The 20,187-nt window shown below is 35.4% G+C and overlaps 3 protein-coding genes across 10 annotated transcripts in view; 2 read left to right on the forward strand and 1 right to left on the reverse strand.

The window, feature by feature from the left end:
* LOC111516209 (MICOS complex subunit Mic60) overlaps positions 1 to 20,187 on the forward strand; it is a 162,617-nt gene that overhangs the window by 101,129 nt on the left and 41,301 nt on the right. The window lies entirely within an intron of this gene.
* LOC111510551 (uncharacterized) overlaps positions 1 to 20,187 on the forward strand; it is a 68,824-nt gene that overhangs the window by 7,401 nt on the left and 41,236 nt on the right. The window lies entirely within an intron of this gene.
* Kni (knirps) overlaps positions 3,326 to 20,187 on the reverse strand; it is a 42,831-nt gene continuing 25,969 nt past the window's right edge. For both annotated transcript variants that reach the window (XM_074170948.1, XM_023166470.2), the window contains 2 exons: positions 15,139 to 15,216; positions 3,326 to 8,635 (listed from right to left, as the gene is read on the reverse strand). In XM_074170948.1, coding sequence (XP_074027049.1) covers positions 7,709 to 8,635; positions 15,139 to 15,216 — 1,005 coding nt within the window. In that variant the 3' untranslated portion in view covers positions 3,326 to 7,708. The remainder of the gene's footprint in view (positions 8,636 to 15,138; positions 15,217 to 20,187) is intronic.

Here is a 20,187-nt window from a genome sequence, read left to right on the forward strand (position 1 = left end):
AAATTATTTTATGATGCACACATTATGGTGTAAAATTACAATTATTCGATTCCACAGACCGGTTAGTCAATTATGAATTAACGTGGCCATTCGATAAAAATGACCGCGACTTTAACTGTCTGATATTTATAGGTCGGAAATATGAGGATCAACGCAGGATTACATCCATGCTGAGAAAGTTATGGCGAATGGAGAACTTTATTGAATGGCGACTGATTTTTGATGCCGTTCAGAATGTGTTGATAATTATTAAACAAATTTAATATGAAAACTAGTTAACATTGTATTATTTCTGTTTGGATCCTCAGCATTAGTTTTGAGAAGAAATTATACGAGGGTTGCCTTTTATGTTTCGGGATTTGTCAACCCTAGTGTTACAGTCTGGCAACTGACAGCTCTGTCGTAAAGTTGGACATTTTTGAGGTATACGTACCCGAAACGTTTTGACATACGCTCGCTATTTGTGTTGTTTACAGTAATTTGAAAGATTCATCTCGGCCCAAAATGGAATTAAATCGTTAACATTTTCGTGCGATTATTTTTTACAACTTTCGACGTGGATTATCGATGGTATGGTGAATTCAATCGTGGTCGTAGTTCACTCCAAAACGAATTTCGTGAAGGTCGTCCAAAATCACTTGTTGTTCCGGAAACCAATGATGCTGTGCGCGAACTGATATTGCAAGATCGTCATGTGACCTATCGTGAGATTGAGACAACCTTAGGAATTAGTGGGATCAGCATACATTCAATATTGCATAAACATTTGACTGTAAAAAAAATTTGTTCGCGTTGGAACCCACACAATTAGTCAATTGCTCAAAAAAATGTCGATTGGTCGAAGGAAGTGCTCAAAAAATACCATCGTAGTGCTTCGAAACACGTCTATGACATCGTGACAGGTGATGAATCGTAGATTCACGTGTATGAGCCCGAAAGTAAACAGCAGTATGGGTGTTTCAATATGAGCCAAGTCCAACAAAAGTTATTTGCGCACGAAACACTTCCAAGCAAATGGTCGCCTGTTTTTTCGAAAAAACTGGACATGTCGCAACACTAGAACAACGCGGGACAGTCAATTCTGAGTGGTACACAACCATTTGTTTACCAGTTGTCTTCCAAGAAATCAGGAAAACCAACCGCCGAAGACGGATCACTCTCCACCACGACAATGCGAGCTCTCACACATCGGCTCAAACAACTGCATTTTTGAGCACCCAAAACATCGATTTGATGAGTCATCTGCCGTATAGTCCTGACTTGGCACCGAATGACTTATTTATTCCCGCACGTAAAAAACAATCTGAGAGGTCAACGTTTTTCGACACCTGAAGAAGCAGATGCTGCATTAAGAATGCATGTTTTGGAGATACCTCAATCAGAGTGGCAAAAGTGCTTCGACAATTGGTTCAAATGCATGCAAAACTGCATAGATCTTCATGGGGAATATTTTGAAAAACAATAAAGTGATTTTCGATGGTTAATATTTGATTTTGTTCTCTAATCCCGAAATATAAAAGGCAACCCTCGTATTGTTTCTTCCCTGATTAAATCACCTTCACTATCCTTTTCTATTTCCAGGTAATTGTACATGCATTTCACTATTTTTGTCTATAATATTTATTCTTATGAAAATTGAACCCATTGTGCTTCTGTTCTCATCATTACTCATAAAAATATATTTCAATTATTAGAAATTACCTAGACCCAATCTCAAATTAACGAATCTTATGTGTTTGATTTCAACAACCTACCTCATGAACATATTATATAGTTTCCGGAATTTCCACTCGAAAAATTTAGAATGACTAACAGCGAATCCAGTTGAATTCACAGGTAAACGCTAATATCGTGGAGCTCATATAGTGAAATGAGTATGTCAAATATTGTGATTTGAAAGGGTTATATTTTTAGGAGTGATTAATTTTTTGGGAAAGAAAGTTTTTGGCTTTCTACTACTACTGAAGAGCCTTAGGGCAAGTGTCTTAAGGCAAAACACGTGTATACCAGTTAGGGTGACAGTGTTCCATGTGAGTACAATTTATTACCATTCATTCAAAGTAGAACTCATGTGAATGATATCTGATTCTTATTCCTCCACAAATGTTCGATATACAAACTGAATAGAGAAAAGTATCTTCTGTATAATTCAGTGTTCATTTAGAAGTATTTGTTTCGAAAGAATTTTTTCTTTCGTGTAATTCAATGTTTATATGAAAGTAGCTGTTTCAGGAGGACTTTCTTTCAGTTTATGTCTGAAAGTTGCTTCTTTGCATGATCTACACATCCATGTATAGAGTTACTTATTTTCAAATTGATTAATCCTTCCTTTCTTTGGAAGATTCTCTCATCCATTTTTTTGTATCAGATGGAGTAGTAGAAAGCCAAAAACTTTCTTTCTCAAATATTGTATTGTGCACTAATATTATTATTTACTTTGTTATTATTGAAATCAAACTATTCCGATTTGTTGCACTGAGTATCATTTTGCTTAGAACCCAGAGAAATATTGAACAAGAGTTTATATAAATGTATCATTCCCCTCATCTATTCACGTAAAGGCATACAATTTTTTCCTTTAGATATAGCAGATATGCGATTTTTTTTCTATTAGTTTTTCATCGATTCGTTGTGACATCAGAAAAGTGTCTGAAGTAATTATTTCTTTTCCAAATCCACTGTGTTTTTACTTACTGAAGAAAAGATAATTGAAATAAATTGATGGATGTAGCCGTTTCTACGTGGTAGGAAATCATAATGAAGAAAAGAGAATTTAAACTTTCTATGTTTTTTACCACTTTTAATGTATAAGTTTGAAAATATTCTCATAGGATGAAACTGCAGTTACGAATAAAAGTGGTAAAAAACGTGGAAAGTTTCAATTCTCTTTTCTTCATTATGATTTTCTACCACGTAGTAACTAACGGCTACATCCATCAATTAATTTTTACTTACTCGTATTATATTTGATTGATTATCAAGACTTTATGTACAACATATGAATGTTGTTAATCACTGATGTTATTGTTATTTGATTATTTTTGCAGATTTTTTCTGACGAATCAAACATATGCATGTATATGTACTATTAAAATTATTGTATTATTCCTAAGTTTTTAAAGAAACCACAAGCACCATTTCCTTGTACTTCAATGAAATCAATAAAATTGAAAAGAGGTACTGATACAAATTGAATAGAACGACCTTGTCAACTGTCAGAATAATTATGTTTGTCTATCATATTTCTATATACCTACTACCCTCCGTTTCAAACTGATCAACACATGGACCAAAAACTCCCTTCAGAGGTCTAGAAATGAAACAATTTTCTGATGGAAATTTGTTTATTTTTATTTTTCGTAAAAAACGTATGTATCTACTCATTCAAAAACGTACAACTGGCCCTGGTCCCCTCACAGACAGGAATAATATCCGAATCATACAAAAGTTTATTATTATATATAGTATAAAAACATTCACAATTTGTATATAAGTTATTTTGACTATCACAAAATAACTGGTTGAAAGTAGAATTCGTTTTATTCGGAGAAGAGATTATATAGTTTCGAAAATTATTCATTCCTGGATTGAATAGTTTTTCGATGTATTATTTACTGAACGCTGTGTGAACACAGTTACTAGAAAGTAGATATGACAAAATAAAATTATGTACACAGTTTGTAACAATAATAATTTCTCTTGCCATACCTCCTTCTTCATTAAAAAATTATCACAGTTTCATTCAAATACAAATGATTGAAAAATCATAACCATTAAATGGTCGAAATAATACCTCCAATCTCATTAACGAATAAATACTAATCTACTGTCATAAAACAACTACTAATTTATAATTTCCAGGACGGAACTGGCATAAATAAATAACAATTTTCAACATTGCACTCTCAAAGAAACTATATACAAACAATACTAATATACAGAATATACTGGCCAACTAGACGTAGATATACGAAATCCGCCATGTAATCTGTCACAAAATGATATTTTTGAGTAAAGTCAGAGAATTTTGGTTTTTGTTTGATCCAGGCTTACGATTTCACCGTAAAGTAGTTATTTAATATTTCTGAAAAACATTTGATTGAAGTGGTTAATGACAAATAAACAATTTCTAAAAGAACCATCCTGACGGATTGGCTCTCACAGAAAATTGGAATCATAGCCTTGTATATAGTGTGTCAATTTTAAAACTTACTATGCGCTATATCTCACGAACGAAAGCTGATATCGAAAAATGCTTGAAACCGTTTCTAGGATAGTAAGGGGGAACTGAAGTGACATGAAAGAGAACTCACCCCCATCAACCCCCTAGGCCCCACCCACCAAAACTCAAAAAGTTTAAATTGCCAACCCCTACTTGTAATTCTATCCAATGGTATAAATAATAATTGTACAGGGTGAAGCAATAATTATGAAACTTTGGCCTAAATGGAATATTTAATGAGGTTTTTTTATTTTGCACTGATCCCGTTTCTTTAAACTTTTCAACTAAATCGCGAACGTACACGTGACTTACATTTTTGTCCGGATGCCTTTCATGAAATATTTGAGCTGTTTTTAAATAACACTGGTTCTGGGAGGCAAATATGAAAATGATATCTATGCGCACAGGTATAATGTAAACCATCGTGACAACTACAGCTTAATGACAGTGCAGATCGTACAAATGATGAAAACTAACTGGTGAGTTCTCTTCCATGTCACTTTAGTTCCCATTTCCTATCCTAGAAATGGTTTCAAGCATTTTTCCATATCAGTTTGTAAGTTGTAAGTTTTAAAATTGACACACTGTACATTGCATTAGAAAATTTCCGTTTGAAAATCCTCTTTAGTAGATTTACATGGCGAGGTACACTCGTAAGAAATATTTGAAACAGAGCTGCATAAAATATCACTGAATGTACACACAGCATACTTTCAAACATATATACAAACAATAATTAACCTTAAATAGTATATACACATGCAACTAGATTTACAGTATTTAGTTCTTTTGAAATATTTCACTTCGAGAGAAAATGAAACAGACCGATTAATTTCATTTTTCAAAAGGATCGGCTGTTTCACAAATGCTATATCATTTTTATTTCACATATCAGATAGAACTCATGATTTTTCTGAAGAAACGTTGGTTGGGTAACAGCATCAGTTTTTCTTAAAAAACAATTCTTCTTCAGGGCTCGAAAAATAATTTTTTCGGGTTGAAAGTATAACTATTTTAAAAAAAATTGAACAATCAAATTTTCGAGACAACACCAACACAAAACGACATGAAACAAACGAAATTCAGCAAAAGGACTCGTTGACACATTTGTCCTAGTTTTTATGAACGTCTGGAATGGTGGAAAAGCCATTTTCAAAAACTCTGTTCCATTATTTAACAATAACAATTACATCCCAATTATTTTTCAAGACACGCACATTCTCCGTATTGTTCCAAAGAGACCTGTCAATCGATGTTCTGAAGATCTAGATCTACACGTTGTTTTGAAACAATGCTCGACAATTAACTAGATCATCAATTAAACTAGACAGTCAACGTTTGAAGCAGTGTTGCCAGGTTTTTTCTACGGGGAGAACAATATTTTGATTCAATATCGGCCTCTACAGGGTGACGCAAAACTACCACATTTGCACGAAGAGCCAATGAACGCGTGTAAATTTTGTAAATAAGAAAATATATTTTCATAAAACACACCGTGCTCGAAATCATGAAAAATTCAGGTAGGACTTTGATTAGCAGGGCACTTCAGGCAGTTCGATTGTTATTAGTGTGTTAACAAAATGACCGTTCAGGGCAAGGAAGATGCCATGCCTGAATTTGTATATCTGTATCAATATTTAATATTCATAAACTACACCTTACGATTTGATCTACACAAATTTTATGAAAAGAATAATCACGACATGCTTCGCTAACACAGTAACACACACACAGTGAATAACGTACGTACGTAGTGAATAACGTACGTATGTAGTTAATAACGTATAAACGTAGTGGATAATGTAGTGAATAACGTACGTACGTAGTGAATAACGTACGTATGTAGTTAATAACGTATGTACGTAGTGGATAACGTAGTGAATAACGTACGTATGTAGTGAATAACGTACGTATATAGTGAATAACGTACATACGTAGTGAATAACGTATATATGTTGTGAATAACGTAGTGAATAACGTACGTTATTCACTACGAAAAAGCTATTGTGTTAGCGAAACATGTCCTTATATTTTTCATTAATAAAATTTGTGGAGATCGAATTATGAGGTGTAGTTTATGAAATTACTATGGATCTTCATCAAGTAAGAGCCGAATCAATCAGCAAATCATACCACTCACTGTCGAAACTGATACTGCACTAACAAATAAATCTGAACCGCATAGTTCAGACGTTTCATTTCACATTCAATCTCGTGCGAGTATGATCGAGTTTTGCGTCATCGTTTACGGGTCTACAATGCGATTTCAAATTTGAAAAACTAAATTAGTATTTATCGTATCGAAAATTACAAGAAATGGGAAAAACCATAAGGCGGCATGTTCAGTAACATTTTAAAACCGGCAACAATGCTCATTGATAAAGCTGATGGTCCGATTCAGTTCTGAAATCATTTCTAATCTAGTCATTTGATTCTAGCTACAAGCTCATTTACTCTGCGTGAGTATTATGGATCTGACGTACGAGGTGGATCAGAAACAAAAATGTTTTGTTTGAAATTTCATAGTCTGCTAATAAATCCAAAGGTAATTTTCAAGTTCCGGGTTTCGAATTACAGCTAACAACCTTTGAACTTCAAGACAGGGGGTCATTTTGGTCCCAGGCTCAATAAGATTCGGGCTCCATTCGAGAAAACACTTTTTCTGATGCCAACAGTTTTGAGGATGCAGATGATAGAGATGAAAATACCTATTACCGAAAATATATTTCATAAGAATTTGTCATTGACCGTGTCATTGATGAGTATGCATATTGCATTTTGAATATGGGCACTAGCCGAAAATTGCACTGAATTATTTCTAAAAAAGCAAACCAGAAACGATTCTGAGACAAACTGCATAGAGTAATTGATACGGAAGCTTCAACTGTAATTTAATAATTTTGATGGTATTTTTTGGGGTATAATCATCTTTCAATCAAAATTAAAATTTTTCATAAAAACAAATCCTGATAGAAATATGAAAAAATCAATAATGAACTGAACTGAATCGGTTATTCTCATGCTTTTATTCAGACCTATCTGGTACAGACACTCCACGAAGAAAGTTGGTCACGACAATCAAACTTTCCCGCTGTGCTAACACGAGTTTGTTAGAGTGACGAAAGTAACTTGCAGAACTTTGTGCCAACTGAATCCAATGATTATTTTTATTATTCCACATATTTCTATTATTTGTTTCTCGTCAGTGAAAGGTAGTGTCCTACATCAACACGAAATCGATGATTTCCCATAATTGAAAATCAAATTCTTTCAGAGTGTCATACCTCGAACAAAGTTGAAGTGAACGACGAACAACACATCTGTCATCGCCCCCTCTCTGATACATTTTCAAATGAAAGATCAGTTCCTGATCTGACATGCCTTTGTCGTAAAAAAATCCCAAACTTTGTTTGTGGAAGATTCATAAAACTGTGATGACTGAAATCTAGTCTTCTTGTCCACTAGAATAAATATATTACTTAAATATCACACCTTGGTGGTGAGATCCAAAGGAGTCGGCCTCAGGAGCTTTATCCTTTTCAATCCCCTCTCCGAGCCACAGTCACTTTCCTCATCGGCTTCGCTGCCATGCCCCCTCTCGGTACCAACCGAGCCAGAACGGTCACTCTGAGCAGGAGACGATCCCCTTTCGCTGTTCGTCTTCATGCTCAGGTCAATAGGATCCTCCTGGATGGGAGAGACGGCAGGAACGGGCGGTTCCACTTCTTCGGGGGTTGGGGTGCGCTGTGACTGTAGAACTGCGTCCAGAAATATCCTCTTATTGAAAGCTTCAACGCCAGGATTGTGGTTTCTGATGAGTCTGTTGTTGTTATTGGCAGGTTGCAAGAGTCCAGGATAGAGCGGGGAGTAGCCGGGCGGGAACATGAGACCCGGTGGCGGGAGGAAAGTGTGAGGTAACAGCCCGGGAAACAGCGGGAGTCTCCTGGCGTCGCTAACTTCCACAGATGAATCAGAGTTATGAGATTCTGGCGAACTTACGGAAGGAGACGCTGAATGCTTGTATTCGTCCAGACCAAGCAGCATCAGCTCCTCCTTTGTCTTGGGCAGGTGCAAGAGTGGCGGGGGAAAGGCGCTCATCCCCAACAGACCCATGCCGAGGGACGGGTGGGGCAGCGGCGGGGTTTTCTGAGGGTGTTTTATGCCTTGCTGCTGGGCATTCATGTTGGCTTGCTGTTGCTGCTGCTGCTGCTGTTCTTGGAGGAGACAGTGGATTTTGAACCAGTTGGAGCGTCTGCCGTAGCGCGAGCCGCTTTTGGACATTCCGACGAAGAGGCATTTCCGAAGACGACAAGCTTTGCACGCTGTGCGGTTCTTCTTATTGATGATACACTCTCCGTTGTTTTTGCATTCGGAGATCGAGCTGAGATTGTTGTAGGATCTTCCGAAGAATGACTGCAAAGAAAAGAAAAGAGCAATTAGTTGATATCGTGCCAGATCTTTCTGAATGAGTAAGGAAAGTTATAATGAAACAATGATAGTTCAGGAAGTCTTTCAATTAGTGTTGGAAAAATGATTTGCTAAATCCAAAGTCAAATCCAAAGTCAAAATTATCATCCAACGATATGTTAACTGATAAAACGTAGGTTACTGGTGGACGACAACGATATCAAAAAAAAAAGAACTATTTCTCATGCCCATTAGAAGAACAAGCTACTTCCTCTACTATTACCTCGAGAATAACAAACTTCCTGCGAAAATGATAATGTAACTTCGCAATGCCGCATTAAAAGTGAAACCGTGCATGAGGTATTGTTTGGGGCGGCATTGGTGGGCCGAGACGGGCCGCTGGGCATCTGGATCAATGGGTCGGAAGCCGCCGATGACGTAATGGGTGTTTGAATTGCGAGCGTCGGTTGGGCGTAGCACGTCACTTTGGAGATCAATAGTAGCGATTTGAAAATTTGTTTCTGAAAATTCGTTTTTGTGGCAAATGATACATACATACATTACCCCTCCAAATCTATTAGTATGAAGTTACCCACAACTTCTCATCCACAGTTTAAGAAGTGGAACATCGAACAGGGTTTAGAATGAAATTTGGGAACAGTGTTGCCAGATTGCAAATAATAACTTTTTTACCGGTATTTCGATGTTATCACATTAAAAACACGATACATTATTGAAACATGTTGAACAAATGAGTCAGCATTTCATATAATACAGGAAAAATGTGGAAGAACAGCATATTATTCAGGAAAAATTCATTTGTATGAAAACAGGTTGTGCATGGGAATTGAAAAATTGGTTTCTCGTTAAAGATTTTAGGACTTGTAACTTAACAGTATGTCTTTTGAAGTTTCTTGCGTTGAAAAAAACCGAATATCCAAGAAAGACTCATCCATAAAAGTCAAATTTCTCACTAATCAAAAATAGTTTGTTGATGAAAATTTCAGATTATATTTCTCGAAAGCATGTCTATTGACTTGCCTGATCAAATATGCATATCATACTTTCCTTCATCAATAAATGATGATGGGAAATATACTTTTTTTTTGAATGATTCAGTCTTGAATATACAGAGCTATTTTTTTCACACGGAAGCAAAGTATGGTACGCAGATCTGTTCAGGTGAGTCAATAGACATGCTTTTGAAGGATATACTCCGAAATTTTCATCAACAAACTATTTTTGATAAGTGAGAAAATTGACTTTATGTTTCCTGAATTATACTGTTATTTAACAGTTTTTCTGTATTGGGATGGTTGGCTGAGATAATGTAGAATGCTGACTCATTTATCAACATGTTTCAATAATATATCGTGTTTTTAATGTGATAACATCAAAATACTGGTAAACTTATAATTATCTACAATCTGGCAACACTGTTTACAAATTTTATTCTAAACCCTGTTCGATAGTCCCATGTCAAACTGCGGATGAGAAGTTTTGGGCAACTTCACGCTAATTCCAAAACTAAATCAGGCTTTCGTCAATTTTTACATTATTCTGCAATGCAAATTTCAAAACCTCCCGTCTCATCGATTTACGACTGAGCTCATAATGACGTGCTGGAAGCAAACGGCTGCTTTTCGCAGTTCTTCGCACACAACGCACTTTGGCACTTTTCTGCCGCTCTACCGGCCATCTGTGTAATCACCCACTAATTGTATGCAATTATATTCAAATCGAGAGGGCTGCCGTTATGCAAATCCGTCACACGACCGAAACAATGCCTGCTTACGTTACGCCCACGAAGAGTTGTGACATTTTCGATTTTTTTTTCAGGTCGGTGAAATTTACGACCGCATCGTCGTTTAACTTTGGCATTGAAACCGTTAGCGGTTGCGTAGACAGGTTCATGTGCAATTTTCAAATTAGTTCAGATACTGATTGGGTTCTGGATTTGTATTTATCTGTTTACATTTCCTTCAAATCAGTCAGTATATCTGAGGATGAAGAAGATTAACAGGCAGTGGCAAATGTTCAGTATTTTCAATGTTGAAAATATCCATTTCCCATCTTTGTATAGAGTTAACTTTCAGTCTTACTATTCGCATCCCTTGTTTATGTGTTGCTATTGTTAGGATGCAGTTCCAAACTACGACGGCCTTCAGAATGAAAATAGTAACACTCAAAATCCCTGCCCTGAAATTGATTGCTTACTTCCTTTCTTTAAAAAATTCTCACATTTTTTTGTATAAAGATAGAGAAGGGGAGAGCCAAAACCTTTCACAAAAATTAACCACTCCTAAAAATACCCTTTTCAACTTGAATAATGATATCATTATGGAAAAAATCCTAGATTACAATTACACGTATTTTTATCTGTTGAAATAAGATGTGTTTGCGATGAAATATGTAGGTATTATCAAATATTTGAAGCATGAAAGTAATGTACTCATAACATATATACAAGCCGTTAATAAATGGACATTTTTGCATTACATTTTTTCGCTTCTATGACAGAAGATCTTGCAATTTTTGTTCGTGCCATTGCTCGATTTCCTACCCAACCAAGCCATTTGCGGTACCCAACAATTGAATCTTTCAAAAACTAGCTGCGATCTCTTTTGGTAGGCAAATGAACTCAAAATCTTCTCTTGTGTGTGATCTGATATTCCCTGTGACTACGTAAATTAGCTCACTGGAGTCCTGTCCAGCTTCTTAGGCTAGGTAAGGTTAGCTTTTGATAGGAACATTTTCAGTAATAGCAGCCCCTGATCTGTAGAAATTGTCAGAGAGGGTAATTTTGGAACTTTGTACTCTGTATATTTGTACGCAGTTGAGATGTTGGTAATTCATATTCAAACAAATTTCCCAACTCGTCGAAAAAACATTACTTTTCTGCCACGTTACTCGATCCACTATTATCTCATGATTAGAAATAGATAATATGTGTGATAAAATAATATTTACGTGATACTACACACTCAGTGTTCATTCGTACTCCCGCGTAACGCAAAAAAACCGTAATCGCCTGTATAATTGCGTATCGCCGGACCTCTTCTACAACTTCACGCTCCGGTTACTTCGGGCGTGACGCCAAACGGTCTGCCGGCGCATGCACGTCGGTGCTACCGACGCCGTGCGTCACGTCGCTGCGAGTTACGTCATTCCTTTTCGATTTCCGACCCGGCCTACCGTGAAAACGCGGTCGAATTACACGGTGCTCGGTTCCTTAGTCAATTGTCAACTTTGCCGGCACGGTAATGAGATTACGAGGGTGATACGCAAAGTTTTGCTCTAGGTTTCAGTAGTTTTTTGATTATCAGTTGTCCAAATTCAGTTCTAGGCAAACAAGATGTATTCAGGACAAGTATTATTATTGTATTTCATTACTGCGTGTTTCGTAAAAACTTCTCACAGAATATTGTATCTGAATGACCATTCCTCTGTAAATTATTTTTGAGCAACAATTCTCAAAATTATCCAACTCAAATCACTCAATTTCATTCCGAAATAGGAAGCTGAGTATTGTGTGAAAATGTCTACCACATTCTAATATTGAGATATACTAATATATGGTTCTTGAAGGATGACAAAAGAACTGAAATCTTTTAGTAAATAAGACCACACAATCATGTTGAATATGAATTACCTATAATAACTTGATTTTCATATATTTTAAACGTACCTCCTTCAGGCCGAAAGTACTCGCCGTTGACATTGATGGCCTGGCCAACGTCGTTCTCGAAGAAATATGGAGCGATGACGTCGCCAGCTCAAAATCCACACCAAGCAGTGACTTTCTCGGTATGGATTGTACGCTCTTGGATCTCATGTGGATTGGTATCGTTCAAAATTCGACAATTTTGTTTGTTCACGCAGCCATTCATCCAGGAATTCAGGATCAGTTGCCAACTGCTCCAGAGCCCATTTAGCGAACAAACGTTGTCGTCTATGGTCGTTTATCTTCAGTTCTTGGGTCAGTTGCATTTTGTACGAGTGCAGGTAAGAGCAACGACGACGCAAAATTCGCCAAGTTGTTGTATGCGAAAGGCCTAGTTTCGTTGAAAAACCCCGTCTTCCAGAAACCATTATAGTAAAATTTTCTTTGATAAATATAGTGTATCCATAATCTCAAAACTTTTGCATTGAACACTATATTTTGTATTTCACAACCGTTTTTGAAAACGAATAATATTTATAATAATATAGGCGCAGCGTACAACGTCATTAGGTTGGTCTCGGTTAACCAAAATACTTCTAGATAAATTGTTGGCTCTGTTTAGAAAGAAATAGTAAAAGTTCAACATTTTTGATGCGCCTTGTATACATAAACTTTGAACCCTACTAAATATGGACTAATTTTTCAGCGTTATTGACAAATGTCCACTAGATCATGTCATTAATAACCACGATTTGCTTCACCAATTGATTTTGACATTGAGTTTTTCTTCGCAATGTACTGAACTAATTCCCGCAATTTATCAACCTGGGCACTGAAAAAGTATTACTCCAACGCTTTTCGGTTCAGTAACTGGTCAATGAAATGTAACAAAGAGCATTTGTTTTCACGAAACTTCAGGGTCGAACTGGCCTAGGTAATATTTTTCATAACGCCTTCACTGAGTCTTTATAGATAACTGATAGTAGATTTCCCCTCCAGGTGAGTCTCTCATTCTTTTGTGGCATTAACATCACAACAGGTTCCTTTTTTTCCAAACAAATACTTAGGATGAGGCTGCAAACAGCCATTTTATAGAAGGGTGGGAAAAACTCCATTATTCCTAGATAATTTCAAATCTTTCACAGCATAATTTGAGTTGTCGGGTTTGGTTAGGCTTCTACTTAGTACCCCTTAAATCATGGCAAAGTCCCAGTCCACCTCTGTCACCCCGCAACTTTGTAATACTCCAGCGACATTCATTACATTCATTAACCTCCTTCAGTATTATTTCATTGTGAAGACGTATCGATCATGTTGAACTAACTATAGTAATCCATTAGGAGTACCACACAATTTCGATAGCATTTCCTTTATCACGCGTTGCGTAACTTTGACACGCAATATGTTACACGTTATTTGAATCGCAAATTGAAGACACAGTACGAAACGACGACGAAACAATCGAGAGAAGCGCAATAAAAAAAGTGAAACTGCCTACTTCGGCAGGCTAGAGCAAAAACTGTTACTCTAGTTGACACAGTGGGACAAAACATTCTCCAGGCAAGCGGAAGGGTATACATGTGTAGAGGGTATATCATATTTTAGATATGTAGATAAATAGATAGATCGTTAAAAAGTAAGTCTTTCAAACGAATAAATCGATGTTCTGAAAGTCAAAAAGGGCCAAGGAAGTACTCACTTCTACATAGATCAAACGTTTAGAAAGCCACTGGCTTAGATCTAGATTGAACAAGTTATCTAACACTCGTCGTTTATGAAATGTAAAGGAAACAATGTATTATATACATTTATCCATATTACAACCAGCGACTAGTTGAACAGATTTACACAGAAGAAACAAATTAATTCCTTGGATGAGGAGAGAAAAGCAAAACAGGAAAAAGACTTAGAATACATCGCAACAAATCAATAAGAGTATTATCAGAATCAAATAAATACAAACCTCTCAAATTTAAAAAAATTATGGAACATAAAAATCAAGGTCAATTGAAGATATGAACCAAGAAGAGGATGATGAGCCATTGTCTCAAGAAGCATGGTATTAAACACCGGTCAAAAATTTCAGTTTTGAACAGCCTTCACAGTTTTCAATAACATTACTTACAAATATTCAGATCATCAGCATTAAGAAATTTCGATGACTTCATGAATTGTGAAAGATTATGCTGGATAAGGGATGGTCCAAGAATTGACCCTTGTGGAACTTCACTGGTAGATAAGTGAAGAAATACTTGATAATCTTCAGTTTTAACACACTGTGTGCGATTAAAAAGTAGGACTGTGAAATAAGAAGTATGTCTAACTGCCAAGTTTATTGATGATTATTTGCAAATCAATGTGATTAAAGGCCTTTTGCATATTATAGTATATTATGTCTATCAAGTACGTCAGAAAGGAACTGTGAGCTGCATGAAAGGTTGATAATGCCTTATTTCTTTTCCACAAATCCCTATTAATTTACCGAAATAATGTTTTTTCCCAGAAAATTAATGTCATCAATCTACTCGTGAGATTTGGTCGGAAACACACAAATCAGGTCATACAATTTTCCGTGCCTAATCATTCTACTTATCCTTCAATTCATACATCAACAATGGAAGACATTTACATGTTCACAAGGAAAGAACAAGCCTATATTGTTGATAATTTATGTTAGATGTCTGAACACACTGAGAACGTGTTTAACATCGACAAAAAATACCATTTATTCGAATGCGACGTCATTTTTCATCATCATCATCTCAGATGACGAAAGGATTTGAATTTTTATTTCCGCACACCCGTTATCTGGGTCTGAAAATTAAAATACTATCATTATTATTACCTTGCATCCCTCGCAGGTGAAAGCACCAAAATGAAAACCCGCTGCAGGTTCTCCACACACTTTGCACTGTTGATTCATCTGAAAATAATAATAGTAACGTTAGCTTCAACGGTTCTACTTCTACTATCACAATTGAAATATTGTACTCCAAAATAGCATTTTCAAAATGACTGAAAACATTGTTTATAGGGCAGTGTAAATATCATATATTTTGTTTTATTTACGTTCAAGTTGAGATTTCCATATAACTTGATTATTTTTCCAAATCATCAGGATTTCTCAGAAGTTACGAACTCTTAAATTTTTTTCTTCAGACTTATATCTGCTACAGGCTATGTTTTCTACAATAGGAAACTGGAAATATATATTTAGAGGCATATGTTACAGTCCTACTGACTGCGCCATGTTATATTTATCCTTCGATTTTGTAATAAGATTTATTAAACACTTGAACATTAATTAAACACTTGAATATTTCTTTCAATTGATACTTGTTGATTTAACGTTATATGCATTGAAGGGATGAATAGATTTCTTCGTACAAAAATGAACAGTTCTCCCAGTACTATGATACCTTCAGAGAAAGATTTTTACACAGCGTCTTCTTCATAGAAAAACAACACCCAAGAATATATCAAACATGCTCCACATCTAACATTCGTCTTGTATGGAACACGTAGGCATGTAACGCATCCACAGATGAAACAATGAAATCGTTAACAGAATTATCTTCCGTTTTACTGCAAATTAAAAGCAACCGTATATGTTTTCATTGCTGATAGGTATTTTCTGTACCAGATCTCCGAAGACATGCTTTCCTATGTATTGACGATGAACATGGTTTTATAGTAAATTACTTTTGTTGAGAGAAAATGAAATGAGATTTATGGGAACCAGGGATATTTGAAAAATGTCTTCTGCAAATCTACTTCTTCCTAATGGCATGAGAGTAAAATGACGGCAGACTTTCTCCGTTCGAAACTGATGATTTCACCAGGATTTTTTCACTCGTTGCTTTCAAAAAAAAAACAAAGCGATATAATTGCAATACGATTCGAACAATAGGCAAAGGCACTTATTGAATATTCAAACGATACTATATTGATATTTTTGGGGAGACCACATAGATAGACAGATAAATAGACGATAATTTATTGACCGCGTTATAAACAAAGATATATAACACCTCATACAGACTTCGAATGAATAAAAACTGTTCAATCATAACATTTTTTTGTCGATTTGAAGTTTGTTGTTTCCAGTTTGTTGATTTTTGAAAAAAAACTTTGTGTTTAACAGCTCAATTCTGTAAAATTCATATCTCGCATTTAGCATACTGCGCCAAATTTCACGAATAACTTCATTTTCCTCAATTCAAACAGGAAACTTTTTGTTGAAAGATCACAATCTTATTCAGTCGTGAAACAATATAGACCATGAAAAATCCTTGAAGCAAACAACACAATAAAACTTCAACATGCCGATGTAACCCAACTTCCGACCATTGTTCACCAGTTTATAAATGAATAGAATGAAAATATCGATCACTTGCCGCTAGTATTTCAACAATCGATTGACCGTGGTAATTGTAACGGATTTTTTTCGAATATTTGGCAAGAGTAACAGAGGAATCAACACCATTTCAGTCTTCGTGGTAATGATATTTGTCGGATCTGTTAGATCAGAAATCTAATATTCTGAAATCAAACTATCTTAAGATCTGAATATAGGAAAAAAAAGGAGGGAACAAATTAGAAGAGAATTCAATAATGAAGAAAAAAGTGACAACTTTTCGAAAAAATTCTCACCGAATAATAAATTATCATCTCATTTGGATGTGAGAAGACAATTCAAGGGTTGACTTTTGTCAGCAGAAATTTCAGCAAGAGATGGTCTTTTCCAACCATTATAGTGATCCTGCATTACGAAAGAAAAACGAATGAAGAAATACAAAACGAAAAACCTAGGTTAGGTTGACTCTTTTTCCGATGCATCGTACCCAAATCGTGTCAACTGCATCGTCAATAGTGCGTGTAAAGTCGAACGTTTTTTTTCTCGATTGCAACATTCAGCGACACTAGTTATAACATTGCCAAGAAATGAAGCCAGGTCAAAGGAACAAACGATTGTTTTCACTTTCCTTGATTCCATTTTATATATCACTTAACGCAGATTTCAAAAGTGATAAGGTACCTATTTATCGCCGCTGTTGCACAAATGCAGCGAAGCATTAGCTTCATGCAATACATTGTTTAGCAAATTACTCTATTATTGTAAATAAATGCTGTGTATTTTTGGGTCTTAGCCTTGAAGGCGAGTTTTTCCAAGCGTGACAGTCAATAGGATCTCCATTTCAGAAAAATATTCCTATTTTATCACAGCGAATAAGTTTCTAGATAGGGAAAACGACGGTAATAATATTAATATTGTAATAGATATTCAAATCTATAGACACAGGTATAAAAGGGCATTATAGGGACCTTACTCTGCCAAACAAATATTTAGGACGGAATGAAATTAAGATGAAATATTAAATTTACCAACATCAAAAAATAAATAGAAATGAGTCAATTTTTATAAAAAATAACAGAAAGCCTAACCTAACCTAACAATCTAATCTAGCCTGAACTTAATCAATCAACTCATTTTCACGGTTTGAAATTTCTCTTATAGACATGATATAATCTTGTAGCTCGAGTAACTTTTTTACATACTTCATCAGGGATTCTTTTTTTTGGGTGGGAATTAAAAAATACAACTATTTTCAAAATTGCTTGTGGGGATATTTTGTCATCTGACTTGAGGCAAACAAGCTCAGAAATGAAAGCCTAACCTAACCTGAAACCTAGTCTAAACCCTAACCTAACGTAAACCCCATTCATACAACTAATTTTCACGGTTGAATTTTTCTCGCATAGACTTATTATGTAGCCTTGTAGTTCGCGTAACTTTTTTTATTGTTCGTCATCGAGTACTATTTTATTTTAGGATGGAGAGCTCAGGAATATGAAAATCTACAAAATCGGTTGTGGAAAAACGCTCAGGAAAGAAAACCTAAGTCAGCTTGAGGTGAATTCAACCCAAACCTAACGCAGCCTAATGTAAATCCTAATCATCCTCGCAAGAATTGCTCAAAATCAGGCATCAAGCCAAATCCAACTGAAACTAACCTAACCTAACTCAATCTAACCTATTCATTCTTCTCATTTTATTCCATAGACACCATGTAACCTCAAAACTCGTATAAATTATTCAATGTCTTCATCGAAGATTCTCGTGATACACTTTTTGTTTCGTTTTTGATTGAGGAACTCAAAAATATAAATATCATTAAACTCTGTCTTGGGGGCTAAAGTGAATTAGCCAGAGATTCACAACAAAACTTGAAGACAAAGCTGAGTCAGCCAAAAACTTGATCGTCACTTTTCCTGGAAGTAGACTGCTATATTGAGAATCTCATTCATTCTCGGCGATATCATAAAATCCAGACAAACGAAAAAAATAGTCGTATATGACTGTGCTAAACGTAAACCTTTCCCATTCAGCGGGAAATATTGTCAACCTCATCCGAACAAACCAAAACCGGTACGATACGACGTGTTACCATTGAGAAGAAATGTAAAAGTGATAATATCAAATATTTATTGAAATAAGCGTGTCAACCGACTCCAAAAATATTACGAGAAGATACTCGAAACGGGCATAAGAACACGAGTGAGTGTCACATTCCGCCGAATTTATTAGAACTACCTTTGTTGAAAAACAGTTTTAATGAGGACCATGTGGCTAACGCGGACTATCTTAGCTTAAACCCGTATAAATATGTATTAGTTTCACAATACTAGGATGATATAGATCACCTTGATGGAATTCTTAATTGTGATATATCGAGTTTGGGATGTTGGAAATCTAGCGATGAGGAAGGTGGATTTTCATAGTTGTTCCGTGGGTGTACGTTCGAATTTCTCAATCAGAATTCAGTCGCAGGACTCAAAATCGAATAAATGACAACTGATTTGATAGATGTCGCTTCAACAAGATGCCCGGCAATTGTCAAAGTTATGTAGTCCCTATAGTATTCATGAACCTTCAAATGAGTTTAGGGTTTGTACATGAGTCAAGTAAACATAAAAGTAAAATCCTGGCATTACAATCATGAATATTTTGACTAGTTACATAATGTTTTGACTTTGACTGGTTCCAGGTCAATTTAAACTGATCCTGATGGGTTTCTATAACTGTTTCTTTTGTCGAAAGCTCACAAAGATTTGTATATTTTTCTGGGAAATGTGGCACGCTTGAAAGTAGTAGATAGAAGTAGATAGAAGTGATAACTTAAATTAATCTAAGTTGAACTATTCAATATTGAAACTGTTACTACTACTACTTGAATTTTATATATGTTGGTATGATAATGTAAGGAACGGTTATTTTTCAATAAAATCTTTTATAATAATAATATACTTTATTGTCATTAAGAATATATCTTGTGAACAAAGCTTGTGAAAAATAAATACAAATTTAAATATAGAAATATTGGCGCCCCGGAGCGCCAATTAATTTTTATTGTTGTTTTTATTTTATTTTTATCAATACTTATATAATAGACATATAAACATATATACTGATATATAATATTACATAAATAAACACACCCAGACAAACGCACCAGACAATTAAACATTTATATCAAATATGCACATTTTGTCACGTAAATTTATCATTATAGAACGCTTGCAAATGATAATAGGGTCTATCAGCCAAAAATGTTTTTATTCTTATTCTAAACATTTTGTTGGTCAAATTTGCCTGTCTTATATTTGAGGGCAATTGATTAAACATCTTGATTCCATTGTAATAAAAAGAATTCTTGACCAAATTTGCTAAAGGCATTGGCAATTTCAACGCGGTGGAACGGGTGCTATAAGAATGGCATAAAGCCTCAAATAGGGCGATATTTTTGTAAATGAGGCAGACCAATTCCAAAATGAACATAGCAACCACTGTTGAAATCTTTTGCTCAAAGAATTTGTGCCTGCACGAATCATG

The sequence above is a fragment of the Leptinotarsa decemlineata genome, unplaced genomic scaffold (genome assembly GCF_025532065.1).
Source record: "Leptinotarsa decemlineata unplaced genomic scaffold, Ldec_3_MD MMD2_P_RNA_scaffold_12, whole genome shotgun sequence".
Taxonomy (NCBI): Eukaryota; Metazoa; Arthropoda; class Insecta; order Coleoptera; family Chrysomelidae; genus Leptinotarsa; species Leptinotarsa decemlineata.